The sequence below is a fragment of the Plectropomus leopardus genome, chromosome 14 (genome assembly GCF_008729295.1).
Source record: "Plectropomus leopardus isolate mb chromosome 14, YSFRI_Pleo_2.0, whole genome shotgun sequence".
Classification (NCBI taxonomy): domain Eukaryota; kingdom Metazoa; phylum Chordata; class Actinopteri; order Perciformes; family Serranidae; genus Plectropomus; species Plectropomus leopardus.
Window position 1 is genome coordinate 8,292,862 of NC_056476.1, and position 23,831 is coordinate 8,316,692.

Genomic DNA, 23,831 nt, shown 5'->3' on the forward strand with positions numbered 1-23,831 from the left:
CAACAGACAACAATGCAAAGCAGACACTGATTCTGAGTACACACACCTTTGACTGGGAAACCTTTAGCTCCGCTCTCCCTGTTGGTATTCCTCTCTCCACCCACACTTACACAACTGAAAAGAACAGATTCACACCCCGTCTTTGGGAGGAAATGTACATTATCTCTAATTTAAGTAGCTTATAAGCTTACAGTCGGTATTACAAAGTAAATTCTATAAATTAATTCCTAACATGACCATTTGTATACGGATGTAAGAACTTAACACTTCCTCTCGAGGGTTAACCAAAACAGCAGCAGCAGTTCAGAAAGCATGTAGAGTGTAATTTCTATAACAGCTTCTTCTGTCAAACCACATACTCACTACTCAACATCGCTACGAGACGAGGAGAGATCGTCACATCACGCCTGTCTACTCTTCACCCTGAAACAGCTTGTTACTAGACTCCGCTGCCACTGTGACATCTTCGTCCCGCTGCTGAATATCAAATAGGCCAACTTGAAATTGAGCGGCGCCGAGACAGAAAATGAAGACAAGATCTTGGACTTGCTCGTTCTCCAAACACACAGGGGAGAGGCGGCGGCAGGCCTGTAGGTCAGAGGTTACGGAGACTGGCTGTTAAACTGTGGATTGGGAAAGTGAGAGAGACTCTCGCATTAGTGAAGAACCACATCTGAGGTGTCTCTGCTCAAAAAAAATTTGACTAAAGCTAAAACAATTTGTTGATCTATCAATTGGTCTGTCACAGCATAGTTACAATGTCGATAATCGTTTATTTTTCTAAGCAAGAGGGCCAAACAAAGGATGCTTTGAGCCTCCCGAATGTGAGGATTTGTTGCTTTTTATCATCTTTAATCAAAAAAATCAAGGAACCAGACAAGGGCGTCTGCGATGGCCCACGTGTCCTGAAGACTTCATTGTCCCAGACAAATGAGAGAAATATTGGTCAAATTTGATCTGTGTTATTGCACTTAAAGCAATTTATAGTACTGTTTAGTCACGTAAACAAACCACATACCTATCGCCTGTGTGTTTGAGATCATACTGGAGATGTAACCACTTTATGATGGTGAATACTTGCTTTCTTCCTACTAAGGTTGTAAGGGTGTGAGATTTTATATAACAGTTTTATGGTATACAATATTACACCATCAGGATTATTATTATTGTCAGTTACAATGACCCTTAAAGCAGTGAAAACAGAAGAGGCTTTTTTATCACACAATCACTGAAGAACAGTGTCTGACATGCACTCAAGGCGGAAAGGAGATCTGGAGCAGGTGATGTTTCCTTTCCGGTTGAATGTATTTCCACCGCAGTAGATACACATATGTACACGCTGTGATAATCAATTTTCAAACCATAGTATAACATATACCGCTGTTATCCTACTTAACACGTTTGGGTTTTTTTAAAACAGAAAACACATTTTATTTTGCGTTATTTACTGGAGAAGACACACGATTTAGCTTACAGCTAGTAGGTTGTTTTTTGCAATTTACCACTTCTTTTACAAACTTCCAGCAATCACCTTTTTTAGGTTTTTGTAGTGAAATAAGGAGGATGAGGATGTACAGTAAATTTACAAATCAGCCATCCTTGGTCCACTGCAGCGCTTTTTTGCGGAAAACAGGGCGTCTGACAAAAGCTTAGCTCAAAATGGCAGCATTGCCTCACTTACAGCCAGTTAGGAAATTCCAGGTAGAAAACAACGCAATCAGTGTTTTTGTCGCTGCAGCTCACTCATGTGCTCTCAGTTAGGAAATGGTACAGGGAATTATTTTCACCAGACATTATAAATAAAGAGGTTTAAAGATATACTATGCAGGGTTTTCAGGATGGACAGACTCATACAGGCTTTATAAAAAGCTGATCAGGTGACAGACCATAAGCAGCAGGTATCCAAGAGACACAGTGCAGAAAAAATATGAAGATAAAATGGAGAAATGCCTAACAAAAGGGAAATTAGCAATTTGTAGACCTATCCTGGGCCTTTTCACAATGTTCATCTTTTTTATAGATCAAAAAATAAATATTTAATAATCAAGAAAAGAACTGGCAGATAATAATGACAAATCCTCGAACTTAATTCCCACTGGCTAACGGTGCGAGATACTGCAATGCTTTCCTATATGTAAGTTAGGGCTGCAGCTATCAGTCATTTCTATTAACAATTCATCTGCCTGTTGTTTTTAGATTAGGACATTAAATCAAAGTTTAAGAGTCAGAGTCACTGTTTGGTCTATAAAATGTGAAAACATGTTAATGTCTATAAGTTGCTTATTTTGTCCAACAAACAGCCCAAAACTGAAGACTTTCAATTTACAAAGATATGAATCTGAAAAAAGTTGCAAATCATCACAGTTGGAAAGCTGTAAACAGTATGTTTGGCATTCGATTCAATCAACTCCTTGATCGCCTCACGGTTTAAGCACTGATATGAATGTTCGTACTGTAACTGGACACACTGTTAATAATTGAAGTATGCCTGCTATAAAGAGAAAACATTTCCTGGACACATGAAAGGTAAACATAACTGTCAACGTTCAAAAGAACCCTGATCAAAAAGTAGATTCACACTCAAAAACAGGGACGAGTCTCATGACAAACTGCAGAGAAAATGTTGACGGGTATTTTTTGCGGCCTTCAACGTCGGCCAGCTCCGAGGGACCAATTAATCGAGAGCCAAAATGCGTCACGACCATTTCAAACTGAAGCAGAACCACATGTCAAACATCTAGTTTTGGTACGGCGTTGGGTGTGATTCACCGCTCACAGTACGTTATTTTGGGGTGGGGGGAGGTTGGTGATGGGAACATGTCTACCAGTGCGTTTAGCGTCACTGTGAAGGTGGGATATTGGGCACAGCTCTTCCTTTTTTCCTGGCTTGGAAACTTAAGTTACCAAAAATGGAATCACTTTCAAGTTCAACCCGTGTCCCCTCCTGCCGCCTCCGGCGAGAAAAAACAAAAATGGGAAGAAAACGGTTAAGTGACAGTCAAGAGTGGGCTGTTTGAGTGTTGGAGTTTCCACCATGTGAGGAGCTGAAGCCTGGTGGAGAGCGAGCTGGAGAGGAACTCAAAATGAGAGCGACACAAAGTGAGAGAGGGAGAGCGCGAGAGAGGGAGCGAGAGAGGGAGAGAGGGAGAGCGAGAGAGGGAGCGAGAGAGGGAGAGAGGGAGAGGGAGAGAGAGGGCCTGTAGGCACAGAGCAGCGTCACTCAGTCTCTCCGTTTTCCCATCAGCCCTCCCGCCGCCTCAACCCGCGTATAACCCCCCTCCACCACTCTCCATCCCCCGCTCCCGGCCTCAGCCAATCCTCAGGCTCTGGCGCCTGTGATGTCACAGTGCAGTCAAATTTTGTGCGAGCCAATCAAGGCATGTTACTGAGCCCCAAAAGAGAGTCTGCTGGGCTGATTCAAACCAGGCCAGAGAGAGACAGACAGTCAGAGAGACGCAATGATGGCAGAGGGAAAACACCAGATAACTGATGGAGTCGGAGCGAGCGGCGGACAGAAAGAGCCCAGCAGAGATGTTAAGTGGACAAATGAGTTCATAACAGTTAAAATAAGAGCAAAACTCTCAAACTAGAGACATCATGAAAAAGGTTTGAAACCCGGATCGACAACACTTTTCTTGTGCTGCATTTAGACGGTTTCCAGAAGGATGTAAACCTTTGAAACATCAGCAAATTGGTTTGATTTCTTTCGAAAACTTGCGGGAAAAGGCAATAAGCAACTTGTCAAGAAATTAGGAGAAGGTGACAAGAAAATGACCTGAAAAACAGCTCAAAGAGGGACAGAGAAAATCATTAAAAATCATCAAAAAACTGGCGGTTGAGGATGTATTCATTATTATCAAAATTATATATTTAAATTACGTTATAGAAAAAATATTTATTATTATTATTATTATTATTATTATTATTAGTAGTAGTAGTAGTAGTAGTAGCAGGTCATTTTCTTTTTTTACCTTTATTAGTAATTTTCAGGTAATTTTCTTGTATGCCTTACTTTTTATCAATTTTTTTGGTTATTTTGGAGACATTTCTTGTTAAGATGCTCCTGCCTTCTTTCATTTTTTTTTTAAATAAATAGAGTTAATGACAATTTGCCTAAGTTTCAAAATGGGATGGAGGACTAACTGAAAAAAACATATATTTTTTAGCACTTGCACACTTCTCAAGTTTTACCATCCAAACTACACACTTACATCTTGCTGGTTAAACTGCTCCAGTTTCCATACTGTTTCGTCTGATTTGGTAATTTTTGATTATCTGAGTTGTTAACAGTGAAGACAGAGAATTTTGAAAGTTACAGTCATGGGACCTCAAAGGGGTCCACGGGAAAAAGGCAAATAGTTTATTTTCACTACTTAATTCACTATACAAGTGACCAAAATGTGTGTAAAGGCCTTTGCACACCAGGGGCCAGATGCATAAACTATGTGTACACACAAAAGCCATGCGCACGCCTTTCCCCACACATAAACCGGTATTTATAAAGGAGGAATGTGCAGTAAGAATGAGCGCATGTACTCTTAAGATCAGTCAGACACACAGTTTTAGCTGCTGTAAAAAAAAACAGCAGATTAAATATCTCTTGACTGACAGATAACATTTTTTTAAGGTTTTTGCCTTTTTCACTGATGGTTTTATTTTGCATCTTAAATGGCGCTCTGTAAGATGTCAATCAAAGGTGCACTTATAAAGTAAATTTTTAACTATTTATGAGAAATGAATTTCATCATTGTTTGTATTTTTACCCTGTTAGCCATCACTTAATTTTATCCTATGAAGCACTTTAGTTCAGTTGCAACATGAGCGCGATGAATCAATCATTGATCATCCTCCTGACGTTTAATAATGATAAGGATTTTACTGTAATGATGGTTTGCAGAAATGGGATAAATTAGTGGTATAAATGCCACAAATATTCACAGCTGTGTGTGATGGCGGCTGCTCTGACCTCACCAGTGCAATGCAGTTAGTTAAACTACATCACCAAATTTCTCATTGACAGGTCTGATGGATGGGGGAGGGGTACAAGTATCCACGTGCAAAGGGATGTTTAAGGGCATTTCTACATCCATTTATAGTAAAGTGTGGGTGTGGAAATGAAGTTTGTGCACGCGTGCCCAGCGTCACAATGACTGAGATTTATAAAACAGAATCGGGCATGAGTGCCACTTTTTAAACCTGATGGAAAACAACGTGTGTGCACATTTCCATTTTGTGCAAACACACACTTTTTGTTGTGAATCTACAAAAGTTTTATGCATCTAGCTCCAGGTCTGTATTACTTGTACGTTTTTTTTAAATCCGTCATCCGATCAAAATCGTTATGCAAACAAACCTTGCGCGTCGAGTCTGGTGCACTTTATTGTTCTATTCATTTTGAAAGTTCTCGATACGAGACGAAATTGAAAGACACATTTGTTTCCTGTCTCCGCTTTCTGCCCGCATCTTGCCACATCGTCCACATGAATATTACTATCTGACCAGTCGGAAAATAGGCTGTTTGAGTTTAAAAATGATACTGTGCGCCCTGCTGCTCTCTGTTGTTGCTGATGTAGCCATGTGTCCTGCAGGTCACGCCACACTTTCTTCACTGCTTCTTGGTAAAACAACTCTCTAAAGGCTTTTGATGGATGCTAAAAAACACAGAAAATAAAACCTGTTCCAAAAAACTTAGTGACAGATGAAAGTTTTTTAAGTCAGTGTGCAAACATGATAACATGACTGGCCCAACATAAGGCCGTATTTTTTTTAATTTGGTGTATCAAGGCCTTAACACTCATACAAGTGATTATACTGATCATAGGTTTCACTTTTCTCCGCAGTTATCTCCTCAATTGTAGTTGACAACTAAAAAATCTGTTTTTAATGATATCTGACAACCAAAACCTTTTCAGATAGAGGTCCCTAAAGCAGTATCTCATAAAATGGGAGTCCGTGACTGAATGTGCTTCAATTTAGGGGTCCTTTATATGAAAAAAGTTGACAGTGGTTTAAAAAAAAAAAAAAGGTCAGCATTATTCCAGTAAAAGCCACTTGAGAAAAAAAAAGTACAAAATGTATGACAGACAGCGAAGGCCACAAAAAACATCTTTTAATGATTTGATGAATCATCTGAATGGCAAGTTACATGGCTGTTTAACCCTTTGAAACCTGAGGAAATTGGCTTGATTTCTTTTAAATACAGCAATGAGCAACAAAAGAAGAAATAACCCAAAGATAGGAATAATATAACCTAAACATTGGTCCAAAAAAAAAAGAAAACAAAACCAAGGAAATGACCTGGAAAAGGTTATTAAAAAATATTATAATTTTGTAACATAACTTTTTTTAAAATGTAATTATTTTAATTAGATTAGTTTTCTTTTTTCCCTATTTTTCTATCTTTTGAAAAATAATTTTCTATATCTGTTTAGGTTTTGCAATTTGTGAAACATTTATTACCAAATTGCTCATTGCCTTTTCCCCATGTTTTTGAAAGAAATGTTGAAACAATTGTAAACGGCATCTGAAAGCAACACAAGGAAAGCGATGATGCTACAGGTTTCAAAGGGTTAATCATTTTTAAATTATTTATTAATTTTTCACTGTTTCTTTGCTTGTGTCTCTTGAGCTGCTGTAATGAGTGAATTTCCCCTGTGTGGGATTAATAAAGTTTATCTCATCTTGCCTAATTTTTCCACTACACCTTATGTGCAACGGTCAGGAACCCCTGAGGGGTCGCAGCATAAAACTGAGGGTTTGCAAGATGATTAACAAAACATTTCTGCTACATAAAATCATATTAGTTTCTGTTTTACTTTTCTGAAATCTCAGCATGGCTGGGTATCAGTGCTATAGGCCATTATATCTTATATAACCTATAGAAGCAGCATAAACCACACCATGAGATCACCTGATGAAAAAAACAAAAACCAAGACAGGTCCTGGCCGCCATGAATTTAAACAAGTAACATACAGCACACCAGCAGCAAACTGGAGGCATCACCAGCAGAGTCGCACCAACTCACTATGTATTACAAATGTGTATTTTTTCATTCAGGAGCCAACATAATAGCTGAGTTTTGTTACTCAAACAAAACGTTTAGATATGCCTTATTTTGTAAAACATGTAACAAAAACCTCAACAAATAAAGCCAAACTAAGCAGGTGCATCACTGCTTAATGGGAAAGTGTGTCACTTTTATGTGGATTTTCAGTCAGTGTTGATGGTAGATGCAATAAGTCATCAGTGCATGGTATTAAAAAAAAGCCAAGTTCACACTTGCAAAATCTGTCCTCTTCCTGCATCCAGTGACACGAGAGTGACACAGTGGCTCTTATTGTGAAAGATGTGCTGCCACTGACTGTGGAAAATAATCAAGAGTTGTTGCTTTAATTCTTCACACTGGTTCAGATGTGGAGCCTCTGTGTTTTTATTCGTCTACATGCATAAGCAGGCTGCTCTGTGATTTGGTTGGGTGTTGGTAGCTGGCCCACAATGCATTCTGGTACATGTAGGCACTGTTCCAAGAGCAACAGAACTCTATTTTCTCTGTCAATATAGCAGGAATTGAGAAAGGTATTATTTCAACTGCAGTGTTTCCCATTGAATTAGAATATAAGTATGGCAGTGGCTGAACTCTGAGGACTTTTCAGCTCCATGAACGCAGCACACGCTGAACTTCCTTTTTTTACTCAGCAGCAGTTTGCTGAGTTTGAGTTGTGGGGTGGAGAACTAACCAGTTAATCATTTTGTGGTCTGATCAGTCAGATCTGAGCAGCTCTGATTGGGAGGTTGTTACTGTCTTTAAACAAAAAAAAACATTATCATAAAATCATATCATTCTGTCTGCCTCCTTACTCTAAAATATGATGTTTTATGGGTCTGTGAATGCAGTGCAGCAGTTTGGAAGGCTGGATAACTGGTTTATAGATCCAAATCACAGTCGATCCGATCACATCTATGGATGAGAGGAGCTCTTTGTAAGTGAAAGGAAACGTTTAGACCCAGCAGAATGAACAGTCACTTTCAATGTGCCTGACGTTCTGCTGCGCCTTCTCTGCCCCAAATGCGCTATAAATCCCTGAACTGTATATATATTCCAGTGGCAGTCCTAATTAAATGTCCAGCTCCAAAAATCTATTTGTGTAGGCAGATGATTTATTTGTGGCGGTCCGCCACAAATAAATGAACGTGTGGGAAACCCTGCTCTGTGCTCAAAGACTGTGGTGCTCTGAATAACCGAATGGTATATATATTTTAACAACGCTCCTAACGAAGGTTTCAGCCTCAAAAATAGAAAGCCAATAAATGGCGGCACATGCTGATGTTGTGGTGGACTGTCATAAATAAATGAATGTGTGGGAAACTCTGAATAGACTACATTTACCATCAACGCTGACTGTAGAGCCACATAAAAACATCTTGGCACAATCAGCTGTAGAGAACCTTTGCCTAAATATAATATTGTATTAAACTGCACAACTCAAATCAGCTAAATGTGATCAACGCAAACATCACATCAAGCACTGAAAACCAACTCTATATGCTTGAGTTATGATTTCAGAAGTACTCAGGCTGCAGTGGAAGTACAGTAGTTGGGATTATATGCAGTATACAGTTTTTGACAGTAATGAAAAGGGCTTGGCTGGAGCCAGGAAGGGGAGATGAAGAAGCAGGAAGCGCATAACGTGAACATCCTCCCACGCTCCCATGTGCACATACCCCCACGCCCCACGCAATGCTTTCTCACACACACTCCCACTGAGAGGCGTGTCTGTCGTTGTGAGCAGCAACCGTGGAGGAGCTGATGGCTCAGACTGTCATTGTCTATACGGAGGTTTCTACAGTAATGGCAGGTAGTTTAATCTTCGGAATAAATCTCACACATCACTTTCGCACTCTGAAATCACTCTAACTGGCACGATCAAACCATCAAGAGGGTGAACGTCGACTTTCAGATAATAGATAAATGCCTTAATGCTCTGAAACTCTCCACTGACCTTGGAGATAATCCACACTGAACATCTTTATGTAAAACATGAAATATAACTTTTTCATAAATGTCAGGGCTGATCTGGTGAGTGATGTTTAACCCGTTTAAGACGTTAATCGACATCAGTTTTCTTCACTAGTATTCAAATTTTTCAAAGTATTCAAATTCAAACTAGTATTCAAATTTTTCAAACATGGTTTCTTTCAAAACCATGACAAGTGACAAGCAAATTACCTGAAAATAAGATGTAGAGGATTATTAGATATGAACAAAAAACTGAGGGGGAAATATCTAGAAAACTATATTTATAATTCTCTTAATTACATATGTTTGTTTGTTTTGTTTTTTTGCTTATTTTCAAGTAACTTTCTTGTAACTTTTCCATACTTTGCTATTTTTTGGGCCATTTCTTGTTAAGTTGCTCGTCAGTTAATTAGCTATCAAAGGGTTAGGCAGAGAGGGATTTTTTTTTTTATTCATAAACAGTGCCAGCAAATTCACTCCCATCATGCATCTATGTTGCACTTGTACTGTAGCCACCACTACAGCAGCTTGTTCTTATTCAAATTTGATTAATCAGCAAAAGTGTGGAGGTTTTACAACAAAACTTCTCTCTTTCAAACAGCTATTTTAGGGCAGTTTAGTCGACCAGATCTTGATATGCAAATAGCTCAGGAGCCGCAAAGCCGCGCAGGGCAGCTTGGAGAAAATATTGTTTATTGTAATGGATGCATGTGCAGTTTTGCCTCTAAAAGAACTGTGATGAAGGGAACACTTCATGCATCTGTCCACTGATCATCCTGAATTTGGCAGGACGGCAGCGAGCGAGCCTCAAAACTTAACTCTGCGAGTACACCCACAAGACCTGTGATAGAGGCAACTGCCAGCGTGGGAAATTAACACCAGCCACCAGCCAAACAAAGTGTGGGCACTGTCAAAGTTTGTAAGTTAGTCAGTTTGTAAATTAGTAAACATTACAACACCTTTAAGCAGGGTCTGAATCATATCTGGCAGAGTGGAGAAAATCCTCACCAGCCAACAGCCAAAAAGAAATGTGGGCACTGACAGCAAAGTTTGTCACTTTTTAAGTTTGTAAATACTGCAGCACATTTAGCACATTCTGTACAAGAGTTGTCGCACTCCAGCAGCCTTGGTACAAGTATTTACTTAAATAATAGCGTCTTATTTTCAGGTCCGTCTATGAAGATTGAAACAGGATTTGTTTGCGGTAATAATTCCTTCTGTTCACACTGGCCATTAAGAGATTCTTTCCTAATCTCAGTCCTTGTTCTGTGCAAATTCGCATGATAAAGTATATCTGAGCTAATATCAGGCTTTATCTGAAAGAATCAAGAGTTCATCTTCTAGAGTCAAAGTGTTTTTTAACACAAAATTCCCTCTTTGTGTTACTGTGCCTCCACTGCAGATCAGCACAGAATCACTGTTTGAGTTAACACTGAGATGGGTTTGTACTGAAAAGTCTTCAACTGTGGATGATACACACTTGATTTGTCTAAGTCAGGCCACATTCATGCCGACATTAGCTCTGCGAGAAAAACGCAGCCTCGTCAGTCATTTCAATGGGGGCAAACTGATGGCGCAGACTGCCAAAGCCGAATTTTAGCTTCAGATCACGATAAACGAGGGCTGTGGATTTTGTCCCTCATTATCTAAGTTGGAAGTTAGAAAGCATCAGAAAAGGATCTTTTAATGGTCAGTATGGACAGGAGGGATGATAACAGGAAGCACGACCTGTTTTCAGTGTTTATATGGGCACTTTACTATTTTTTTATTTTTTCAAATACAATGGAAGTGTTTTGGAAGAAATGGTCTAAAAATAGTAAGAAATTACTAAAAAGTTACAAGAAAATTCCCTGAAAATAAGCCAAAAAAAAGAAAAGAAAATGTAAAAACTGGTATCTTATAATCCCCCCCTGCTAATTTTCATTACATTTCCTTGTCACCTTAAACTATTTTTTTGCAGTTTGTGGGACATTTCTGGCCAAGTTGCTAATTATGTTTTTCCTGTGTCTTTGAAAGAAATCAAACCTTTTTTTCAGGTTTAAGAGGTTTAAATGCTAGTGAAAGCCGTCTGAATGCAGCAGAAGAAAACTGATGTCGCATTGTGTTTAAGGGTTAACATGTTCATTCAAATCAGTATCTCCAGGTGTTAAGGGTTAACCTATCCCTTAAAGCATTCAAATCAATATCTCAACACAACAAAAGCCCCCTTTACACTGCATGTTCAAGGCGGGAATGCTGCACCGCCTCACCTTAATTGAAGGTAGTAACAGCGCAGAATAAATGTCTATAAAACGTATGAGCCAATAGGACATGACGGTTATGATTTTTTGAGGAAATTTAATGTGTGCAACCCAACATCAGCATATTAAAAAGAAGCAACCAAAAATGTTCACAAACTAGGGAGACAATGAGGTGCGGGAGCTCCTTACCCTCTGAACAGAGGACAAGATCAACTGCTATAAAACAGGAACGGTAAATAATTGTTATTGCCATATTATACCAAAAAAGCAAATGCGGCAAAATGAAGGGTCTTTATCACAGCAGTATTGCAAGGTTTCCGTGTAAAAAGGGCTCACTTTCTTTCTCACTCTCATAAAAGAGTCACCTTTGTGTGAACAAGAGGTTTGCAGCCTCTCTTCATCATTCTTGTTTTGTTGTTCAGACTTTGAAAACTTCTGTGGCCAGAGCACAAAAACGCTGGGCTATGCTCTCTTCTCTTTCCACCATTAACACAATGAGACTTATGATATTGTCTATACTTAGCCACAAACACTTTCCTGTGTTTAGGGGGGAAGCACTAAGAAGGACCGCTGCAGCAGGAGCAGGAAGAGCGGCGTGTGGCCTGTATGATAAAAACAAAGACATCAGGGCCTACGGAGGCAGCTTTTGTTCACGGTTCAATCACAGGGGAAGTCATTGCTTTTCTAAGATGATCCTGCATTGTCTTGCAAAGTAGTGGCCATCTTTTCGGGGGTTCTGCTTTGTTCTGATGTTGAGTTGGACTGGTCTCGGGAGAAGCTTCAGTTAATAATTAGGCTTTTTTTTTGTTCTTATTCTTTTTTTTTTGTAACTTATTTTTGGTCTACATTATTATTATTATGACTGTGGAAAAACAATTTAATGGTATCTTTATTCAGTAATTAGATTTTTATGCTTTATGGTTTCAGATTAGTTTGGGTTATCACACAATTAGGCCTATTTATCATGTTTTGAATTTGCCTACAAAGGGTGAACAATAACTTGGAAGGTTAATATTATTTTTTTTAAAAAAAGAACAACCTTATGGTACTAGCTAAGGGTAGTTATTCAGGAAATCTCTCTGAGATCACAATCTATTTTGCAAGAAAGACCTAAAATCAAATTCTGTGCACTGAGAAAATGAATTCACCCAAAACAACACAACACACACACACAAATCAAAACAATCACCACCAATGTTATTAGAAATATATGCTTGTAAAGTTTTAAAGTCTCTCAGAGGAGTGAGTGTCTCTAACTTCAAGCTCTGTTGCAGCTCGTTCCAGCAGTTAGGTGCCCATAAAAATGCGCATTACAGTGCTGAGTTTGAAAAATGAATATTATGTGCGTAAGGAGTGAACAGTGGGACTGATATCGATCCTTGAGGGACACCTTCATCAACCACTTGGGGACTTAATTAAACCTTCAATAACAACGGTTTCAACTCAAAGTCCACAGAAAAAGCAAGTTTTTAACAAACTGTTGTGAACAACAGCCTCAAAAGCCTTGCACAGGTCTACAAAGTACAGTGTTGCTTTTAAATGAAGTGAGTTAACGATGCCATCCACGACACAAGTTGCAAGAGTTATTGTGTTATGACCACGTCTAAGGGCCCGGACACACCAAGCCAATGATTGGCAGCGGGTGAATGTTGGGCCATCAGTGAGCGTCCGTCGCCCTAATATTTTCTGTGTGCCCCACACAGTTGGCACTAGTCAGCCCTTGTCGGCTTTTTTTCAGCAGATTCAGCATGCTGAATTGTCGTCAGAGACAGCACAGCCCGACGGTGAATGAAATCACTCTGACTGGCAGTTTAGCTCGCATGAGAAGAGAAACCAAAGTGAGGAAAGTAAACAAAGAGCTAAAAAAAAATTTTTTTAAACACTGCAGAAAAGGTTCCTTCTTTATCTTGTTAATGTTCACCAGCGCAAATATCCATGGTTCTTCAACATCAGGTAATGTGTTAACTAAATGGCATCCCGAATCCATGCTGTCGGTCTTACAGTTTCCCCTTTTTAAGGTCAAATTCAGACTACAGCCGCCTGCTGGTGTGGAGAGTTATTTTCTCTCACACAGGTACAGAATGTGTGTGCTAGTAAGTCTTTGCTATGTGTTCAGTGCTACTTTTTGGCCGAGACATGGGCTGTGAGGCCATCAGAAGCAACACAACATTCGGCCTTTGTCGCCACTAGTTCTTTGATGGCGGTTCGGTGTGTCTGGGCCTTAAAACTCCACTGCTGTGGCTGAGGGACATTAAAATCCTCCAAGAGGCCACAATATTTCGGGCTGACTTGTGACTGTGGGATTTCTGACAGACAGCACAGAAACATAGTTGTTGAGGTATTCATGTAAATAGTTTACTTCTGTTCATTTCACTTAAAACTGCAGAGTGCTACACTATGGGGCCATCTTAAAGCTGCAAGGTCGGCAGACAGGCAGGAAATCATGTAAATCACACATTTTTACTGTTTTGCAAGCAAATGAGTTTTCTACAGATAAGACACACAAGCTCAGCTGGTTAGCATCCCTGTCAAAAGCTGACAGAGTTCAAAATTCAGCAACATTTGGCTGATGAAGTGTTAACGTTCTGCCCTGCTCTGAACATAATCCTGTTCTCACTCAGGTAGGCCTTGTTTCATCTGACCAGAAAAGAGTGCTATGACGTTCACCACAGGCTATTTTTGATGTGGGTACCATGCCAAGGAGAGTTACAGCATACGTGTTTCACTAGACAATTGTCAGTGATTGCATGTAAATATACTTTCAGAATGTAATCAGTCACTTTTGCTTTCCCTCCATTCCCCTTTGACATACACATGTTAGCATACACCTAAAAGGAAGTATGCAATTTGACAACCCAACCACAACAAGGGAAACATTGGACTGCAATCAAAAACATAATGAAAATATCTTCTGACCAGCTTCCTGTAAGAATACTTACACCTACCATCTACAGTACACCTATCATGGCACACTTTTGTGTGCTTGTTCTGACACTTGACTGTGAAATTGATAAGAATTTTTTTACCATTAACCTATTATAATGGCATGTTTAGTCAAAACTGTGCAACACTAATAGGTCTGTTTTTTGTTTATGTAAAGCACCTGTTTATTATCCTATCCTGCCCTTTATTTTCATTTTTTCTGTTCCATCCTTTCTCATATCCAGTGATCCAGTCCCTTCCAAAACAGCCATTGCTTTATTTTGACGCATAGTTCAGATTTTTCTGAAGTAGGGATGTATGGGCTACTTATCCATAGTAAGTGAATAACATACCGTAGATGTCAGTCTGCACGGCAAAAGTTTGAAGAAGCAGTCTGGAGTCCAACATGGAAGCTAAACAATGTACAGCTGAGGATGGTGTCAGCAACAAAACATATTCAAGCCACCTAAAAAAGTCGCACCTGTGGAAATTAAGCACAATGTGGGACCCCTTTCTCAAGCATAAACAAGAGCTGGACTTTCCAGATATTCCTAAATGATTAACCATTTACTTTATGTACATTAAATTGTGATGTGACAGGCAGTTGTCTAACCGACAACCATTACGTTTCAATATTTTATGTTACTTTTACTATTGTAAACATATATCTACATTTTTTCAAAATTTTTTAAATTTTATTAACTTTTTTTTGTTTATGTCTTGGTCTGGGTACTGATTTGATTTACAGTATTTGTCTTGTCTTAGTCCTGTCTCGGTTTTGCATTGTTAGTTTGTTTACTGTTTATATACACACACACACACCCGCACCTGCTTTTCATGATTGAGTAACTGAAATGGGAAAGGTTGCTGTGAATAAAAGGATGTCATATAGGAAATGCAATAGAGCAAAAAAAGAACTGACTCAAGTTGGGACAGTATAGCCCTTTTATGAATACATGAGAGTAATGGTTAGGTGGAAGTAATTAAATCACAAGTACTGTCAGGTGGATTTAATGTTTGTTTTGTATGTTCTTAAAAGTCCCCCTCTGTAATGGGATTTAATGTATTTTCTTTTTTTATTCTATGTCTATATATTTTCTTTTTAAGGAAACCCCATTACTAATGTACTGAACTGTTGTTTATCCCTGGTGTTCCTGGGCTTAGACCAGGTGGAGAGGGAGGATGGGGTAGGATTTAAGTTGTATTTGTACACTGGATTGGTATCCTGTTTGTTTTGCATAATGGAAAATAAATATTGCAAGTCATAAGTTATAAGTTGAAGTGTACACTATAATGACAGTATATTCACCGCTTTACTTTTTTTGCCAGACAGCCCGTTCCGCCTGGAAAATCATGAATGGCTTCAGTTCCACATCTATGCTCGCGTCAAAGCCACCAGACTCCATTAACAAAAACAGTAATTTTAGCTCAATGATCACAGGAGCTACTGGTCCAATGCTGCTTTGATCACTTAGTTTGTTTGTATGACTATGTGACTTTGGTGGATCAGAACTAACCCTTTTAAACACCAAAGTCACATAATAATAAAAATAATAATAACTCGTCGACACAATGGTAGACCAGCAGCTCCTGTATTCATTAATGTTAAATCACTGTTTTTCACATTGGAATCTGGCTTTCAAGAGAGCCATGTAATGGTTTCATTTTCCTGCTGGAAATCTACCACTCATTATAGCATTGAATCAAACAATATATATATATATTTTTAAGTTGGACTTTTTATAGGTGGCTAAAATGTTTTGTTGCTGACCCCGTCCAAAGCAGCTTAGTGTACATTTCAGACTCCAGCCTGCTTCTCCAAACTGTATACTGTATGTAATACTCTGTGTATGGATAAGTATCCCATGCAACCCTACTTCAAAAAATCGTATCTACCCCTTTCAATTATGGCATAGCTGCAGTAACTTTCATGTGCCTATATTTACACAGTACCAACAGCATATGAATTAGAGCAACATAGGCAGAAAATGATGGATCTCCAAAGACATTTTGGCAAAAACATCTCACTCAAAGTACCTGATTTGTTACTAGTATTCAAAAATCAAAATTTCTCCAAGAATGAACAATATTTAATTAATTTTCTCATTATTTTAGCTAAATTTTACCTTCATAAATAATTTTTTAAGAAATTGCCCTCATATACACATATATCTATCTATATATATATAGATAGATATACACAGATAACCAAAACTAATAATTTATGCAAATGTTGCAGCTTTATTATATAACTAATTAGGTAAACCCCCCTGTGTGTTCATATTTATGTCTATTTTATTTTAGTCTGTCTGGTTTATATCTACTTGTGTCACTGTTTTTATTTGGGGTTTTTTTTAATCAAAGCTTTCAAAAAAAAGAAGAAAATGAGAGGGAGGGGAAACAGGAATCTTAATTAGGTATTAACATGAGATGCCTGTACAAAATTTAAAAAACAACCCTGGTTTCAGAGATGAAAATGGACGTTTATGCATGCGAAAAGACTTAAATTTCCCCATCTCAGCTTTAACTTTTTACCGTTTCTCTGCACTTTCTCTATAAAAGCATCTACTTGCAGCTTCCCTGCACATCTTACGAGGCTTCTGCAGCTTTGTGGATCAATAATAATGCCAGTTATCATTGTGAAAGTGTAACCGGGCAAGTAGTTGAATGGCACGCAAAACTTTTACAATACGATCGCCATGTTACCTTAAATATATAGAAACACAATGCATGTTACTTTAGGTGCATCAGCATATCGAAGTTCGGGATGATCGCAAGTTACAGCAAAACACAAAAGAAACGAGGGAATCCAGCAGTAAACCAACCACTACTCTTCATCACCATCCTCCTCTTCACCATCATCATCTGTGAAGCACAAGGCTCTTTAGCTTTAGGGAAATAAAAGAAGGAAAGACGGACCACGCTCCTCTCTGTAAATACCGTAAAAGACCCGCGGCTGTTCGTAGCCAGTCCGCCATAAAAACACACCGGGCAGGTTCTGAAATGTTCCCCCCTCCACCTTACCTCCAACCCGGTACATGTTGGCTGCCATGACTGCCCCCGGTCCCTGGCTTCCTCTCCAGGTAGAGGGGTGGCTCTCTTCTCTCTGGCTGCCGGAGCTGTGTGTGTTAGCACTGCCGCCGCTCTGTGTTGGAAAATGGAGGATTGATCAATACGAAACAGACGAGCTCAGAGACCTTAAAGAGACAGTACACTATTTTGTTTCTAAACCTGAACTTCACAGGCTGTATTTGAAGGCAAGAAGTGAAAATCACTAATTTACTTTCTATTTTAAACGGTGCTACCGTTAGCTGTTGGCGTATTCCGACTACGACACTGACTGATCCCAAACGGTTGTCCGAAATTAACGGTGGAAGTAGCAGGGGCGTAGAGTTTGGGGGGGGGGGTGGGGGGATACGTTCCCCCTCTATATTTATGACGTGTATTTGTCCCCCAATTAAAAACTTTTAGCAGATGATTTTTATTTTTACAAAATTACAGAAGTTTACAGCATAAATTGATGCATTAAAGGCAAAAATTGGAGCACTGAAATCCACCAAAATGCAGGAAAGTAACTGTTTGACACTCCAAATTTTCCAGCAGAAGACCCTCAAACCCCCCGCTTCATATATTACTCTCCCCAATGGTAATACAAAAGCCCTTTTAACACAGCAATCTCACTACAGAGCTGCCATTGCATTTTTCCAGGCTTCGATGTCACTGGCTCATCCCAAACTAACAGTTATCATAAGTTAACAGTAGCAGAGGTGAAAAACATGTTTAAAATGTGTGCATCGCAGAGGACTTTTATTTCCTAAATCCCTGAAGGGGCTGATTACATTGAGACGCGTCTCTAGAGAAGCATCACCAGCAAAAACATTGTTTCCCTATGGTACAGCGCGCCTGTCGAGTGCATAAAATATTTTCAACTTTTCTGCTCATGGCACGGAGTAACGCCGCTCGTCTATGTCACTTTTGGCCACGCAGACTCAGCCCTACTTCACAGGCGTTCTCAGCTGTTTTTCAAGTTGCGCAAACATGGTGTTTTTGGAGCAGTCGTGCCTGGTGCAATGCTTCTCGGTGTGATCAGCACCTAAAGGGTCATTTAAGTTACTGCAGTTACTGTAGTTTCAGTTTTAATGTAAGCAGAGTTTTTTTTCTTGTGCTATGTCTGAAATTACAAATTAACATAAATCTCACACATTATTAGCAAAGATAATTCCACCTTTTCATTCAAAACACAAATTTGATTTTCAGCACAACAGTCTTTATGATAAGCTAACTTCTTACCCATGAGTCTTTTTATAATCGTGTGAGTTAGCTCATGCTAAATGACCCTGTAACACAGGCCCCCAAAAAGTGCATACGGCTTTAAATCTCATTTTTGTAGTGGCCAGACTGTGTAATTACACCATCACGTGATGCAATGCGGCTTAAAATGACCTTTTTCCCTTTGACTTACAGGGCAAAAGAGGCTTCTGTAAATGAATGGCTAAGTGTCACAAACCCAGTGAAATGAGTTGTAGAATAAATAAGAAAAGAAATAAGCATAAATAATTGTATTCCCATTCAAGTAGCGGAGGGCTAAACTGTTGGTTAGCGTTCAGCCAGTGGAAGTTAGCTGCTCTGCCACACTGGGCCGCTGTAAGTTTCTAGTGCACATGTTTAATGGGACACAGTGCAAAGTAGTGGCAATCATCTGTTGATCACATGGGTAATTTTAGACATGGTAGTTAAACCATTTTAGCTTCATGCACCACTGAGCAACTTCCAAAGGAATAAATGGGGCCCCATGTTACACTGTATCCAGTTCTCTTTACATATCCATGGTGTAGCACCTATTCATAATGGTGAGGTGAATAAATTAGATAACAGAACCCGTACTTTTGTAATACGGAGTACCTGCTCCATCTCTCTTTCAGCTAAGAGGTTCTTGGCCTGATAAACATTGCAGACTCTTGCCTTTTATTGATGCAGTAAATGCACACATTGATGCCTAAAAATTCACCAAAATGAAGAAAATTAAGCATTTGATTCTCAAAACTTTCTGTTGAAGGACCCCCAAATTGTCAGTTTCACGTGCACCCGCTGCAAACTGCTAGAACATGACTCATAGTTGCAACAATGTCTCTGGTAAAGTAGGTTCTGGTAGTACGTAACCTCTAAAGCCATGGTTGCAAACTGCCATTAAATGGGAGGAGGAAGAAGTGAAAATGCACAGTAGAAGCAAGGCTATTAAACGAAGACTGGGACATGGTCTCTGACCGCATGGGAGCTATGGAGTATGACACATGAGAAATAAAGTGTGCACTCAGGTTCTCTTGGGTGTTCTCAGCCTGGCTGAACTTTTTGGGTGCACTCGCATGGACAATCATCCCTGTCCCATCCCTTAAAACCAATCCCAAATCCTTTAGCTCAGTGGTGTCAACTGAGGTCTATGAACCACCAGGGGAGGCCCCATGGGGTTAAGAGGAATCAGCTTAGTTATATTTAATTAACATATGTCAGAAAGGTTACTAAACCCACAAGTTTATGCCTAACAACTGTGACAATAACTGTATAAATTAAAGATGACATTACAGATAGTTTAAGGTACCTGGCCTAATTGTTAGGGTGGCAAACTGTAAATGAATGTCAGATGTCATGGTATTTTGATATTCAGAGTATTTTCTTTTATGTTGTCTAGATGAGATTTAATGTGGGATATTCATGTGACACTGGTACGATTACTTTTTTTTTCTTTCACAATTCTTAACATTTGCTCTGTGATATGTTTAAATCAAATTCTGTTGTTAATTTTGTGTCGTTTTTTCCCCGACTAATCACTCCCATTTGCTCACATGCACCGGTATAGTATAATGAATCAAGCTGGGAAATTATTTGCACACTGCAATGTAGATTTATACATTAAAACAGTGCTTTTAATCACTCATATTTACACATATTTTCGCTCATATTTTGTCAGAGTATTATGTGAAGCAAATAGTTGCACCACATAATGTACACAGTGTGCAATGAGGGCAGCGCAGTGACTGATGATATGATATTATGGGAAACACAGGATTCTGGCAGCATCACAAGGAGGTGTATCAAGATTATTACAACCACATAGTTTAATGTATGGATCTGCATGCATGTGGGCAAACAGAAAGTGGGCAGGAAATGTAGTCTGGCATGGAAAATTGGATGTTTTGTACCGCAAAGGCCAGCTGTACTGTTTCTTGTTAAACACCCACCACAAACATACATTTTTCTAGGATGTTATAAGAATATAGTACAGTAAGTCATAATCAAAACAGGCATTTGCTTTAAAATAAAGCCATAAAAGAAAAGCTTTTGTTTTGAGTAAAAAGAGTATTATAAGTGAGATAGAGTAGAACAAAAAAAAGAAAATATAGTATGGCGTTTTGCAGATAGTTGTTTGATTAGCTCAGTTTTCATTGTGGATACAAGCACGGAGCCTCTGTGCTGGAGGAATGCTGTGGTGAAGGCTACATCTGATCTATACCATATGGAAGCCTCAATTACTGTTTCCTAACACAGGGGACTACAGTCTGCAGTCACGTGACCGCTGTGAGCCAATCGTCTGGGGTTACAGTATGCACTCCTGCTCAAGTGTGCAGTCTCAATGTTGGAACTGTGCTGCATTGGAGGGATCCTGTATTGTGTCTCGGGGCTCTTTTGTGAAGGAGAACGAGAGAAAATAAAGTGAATTTAAGAATATTTTTTGACGACGATGAGCAAAACAGGAACATAACGAGCTATGTTGTGTTAAAGAAATAAGAGAGCATATTACCCAATGGATATTTTTGCTTATTAAATATCTATTCCCCAATATAAAGTGTGTTGCTCACTGCTATGTGTAACATGTAGTGCATTTCTGAAAACAAAACAAAACAAAAAAAAAAACATTACCTGACTACATATTGCTGCATGCTGTTGAGTACATTGCTCCCTGTGTTGCACTTTATTGCTTACCTTGCTAATTGACTTTCCTTTGGAGCAATAAAAAAGTATTGCAGTATATCACAGCATATCCCTGCACAGTGTGCGTGTGTTATATATCAAACAGACATAAGCGAGCTGTCTCCTACGCTGTTGTAATACTCCCTAACAAACTGGGAAGGAACACAGTGCCAATACTTAATGTGGTCTTAATTAAAGGAAAATAGGTGGTCAACAATGTAGCCTTGTGTTTGGGAACTGTGACTACTTTCATTAGGAGTGTTTGTTTACTTGGCTGCTTGCTGCTTTGCAGATGTTCTTTTCGAATCCACTTGCTCCTCTGCCAGATGTTGCTGCAGTCGGGACGACAGGCAGGCAGAGCGGTGAAGAGTGCAGAGCGGTGCAGGTGTTCTCCCCGATGAATCTGTGGAGATGGATTGGCTCCAGACACAGAGCGTCTGTGGAAACTCCCCTCGGTTTGGTTGCAGTCCCGGAGGATGACCTCTGATGGCCTCTCTTTTCTTTCTTTCTCCTACTTTTCTGTCTCGTCCTCTTTCTGTCATCCATGTTAAGGATAAATACGCTGGAGGGACAAAGACTCAAATCAATTAGACCTGTTTCCTGGCAGAAACCATTCCATATCTTTGATTGTGCTTCCTCATTTGTTCTCGCACTGGGCGGTTATGCTTGGATCCAGAGACACTATGGGAGGTACAGCAATAAAGGGACTATTGTTAGAGCGCTCTCTGCTCTACGCCTAACTGTGCATAGGTGATGTCTGTGTTAATGGTGGAAAAACACTGCATTACCCACTTATTTTTAATGTGACACAATACCTGTGACAGCACTCCAAACACCCCACTGTCAACCAGTTTGGTGACAGTTACCTCTAAAAGCTGCGTCAAAGTCTTTGTTTTGCAACGACAACCTCTGACTCATTCTGTAGGTAGAATGTATAGTGACTGAAATAAACGTTACGCGTGCTCTTGGTGACAGCAATTCAAAGAGACTCCACATTCTTGAGTCTCTGCACAAAACTGCTTGTCTGCAACTAAAGAGACATCACCAATACCACCACAAAAAAACCCTCCTAAAACGTGCAGTCCATCAGTATATTATTCAACTGTCTGTCTTGCTTCTATACAAGTCCTGACAGCTCTCTGTCGCAGACTTCATTAGTGACTCGCCATGTTTTCACTGCTCTGAAAGCGTTGGCACGAGGCAGCACCGACTCTTAATTGGGAATCTCTGCTGTAGGGGATCTGTCAGACAGATTTTACAGCTAAAAACACCAGTAATTGAATAGATACAGTATCTCACGAAGAGTCTTGCACAGGACATACAGCTTGTATTTATCAATATCTGATTACAGGGGGAGCTATTGTGTTGCTTTTGAGAAAATGGGCTGTTGAGACAAAGAGGGGGCTGATTTAAGGCCATGGATAAGTGGATACAGAGATATCTATAATTTGTAGCTTGTGTAAAACACGCATTTAAGCTCCAGAAAAAGTAAGAAATCATCTAAATGACTCAGCACCAATGCCTAGATAGAAAAATAAAATGCTCTGAATTACACTTACCTCCTCTCACCAGCAGGGGTCATCAGTCACACAGCCTTTTCTTTGTCCTCAGTTGCTCCTTAACAACACAGTGATGAAGTGGGAGGGAGAAAAAGGCCATCCCTAACAGAGGAAATGACACTTCAGTGAGTTATGAATTCTGAGATGACGCCAGCGAGTAGCATCAGGGCTGACACGCAACAATGTTGACTGTAGACCTCAAGGATATCATAAATCAAACCATCTTTATGTCTTCATTATGGTCTCTCTGCTATAAAGTGCTAGAGAGCTGGTTCACAGTTGCATTTGGAGGTCATGTGTTACTGCGGACACAGCTTGGCTGCAAACACTCAGCCATACTTTGAAGGCCTCACATGAAACTTTGGCCCTAATCCAAAGGGATTATCCACATTGCACTTGTGGGTTATTGATACCGTGACCTTCAGAGATTGAAAGAACTAGGAGGAGAAAGATACGGATGCAGACACTTGAATATGTGGCACCAGACAAGACGCCTCCTTTTGTATGTCCCTGGCCCCACCTTGCAAGGGAATCCCGCCGCCAAGTGTCCGCAAGATCATGTGCCAAAATGCCAGGAGCCACCAGACGAGAGCAACACATTTTTGTGTGAAACAGCTGGTGGACGGCCAAATGTGTCTCCATCTTCAGAGAGGCAGAGGAGCAGTTCTGGCAGTTGGTGAGAGAGGACTGTGCCATGTGGGGAAAACCCACACGGCACTCAGACATGAAGAAAAGGAATCGCTGGAATGGCAAATGGCATCAGAGAGGCACGTCTTGAATTTCTTTCCAGCAAGAATGCTTATTGGTTAAGACCATCAGAGCTGCACCAGCTGATGTCAAGATGCTTAAAAACAAAGATGCAGTGACTTGTGATACATACACATGTATAATCTCATGCACATTTATACATAGAGCTGAACACAGCCTAATATATAATAATGATCAGTAGGAGGCTCGCAAAGTGCTACAATGTGTTATTGTTGAAATAAATTATAAATATACAGTTTAAAGCTTGCTTTGCTTGAGGGCCACTATTGCAAAATGACAAGAGGTCAGGGGCCAGTTAATGAAAAACAATTTATAATATTTAAAGTAGGCTAATTATAATAAATAAACCATGCTGTGGT

The 23,831-nt window shown here is 39.6% G+C and overlaps 1 protein-coding gene across 3 annotated transcripts in view; it reads right to left on the minus strand.

The window, feature by feature from the left end:
* mta1 (metastasis associated 1) overlaps positions 1-23,831 on the minus strand; it is a 149,531-nt gene that overhangs the window by 54,690 nt on the left and 71,010 nt on the right. For 2 of the 3 annotated variants that reach the window (XM_042501273.1, XM_042501272.1), the window contains exons 2-4: positions 22,705-22,806; positions 21,416-21,707; positions 17,204-17,324 (exon numbers count right to left, since the gene is read on the minus strand). In XM_042501273.1, the coding sequence (XP_042357207.1) occupies positions 17,204-17,324; positions 21,416-21,707; positions 22,705-22,727 (436 nt within the window). In that variant the 5' untranslated portion in view covers positions 22,728-22,806. Of the gene's footprint in view, positions 1-17,203; positions 17,325-17,484; positions 17,519-21,415; positions 21,708-22,704; positions 22,807-23,831 lie in introns of those variants that run through there. The other variant, XM_042501274.1, reaches the window with a different exon arrangement.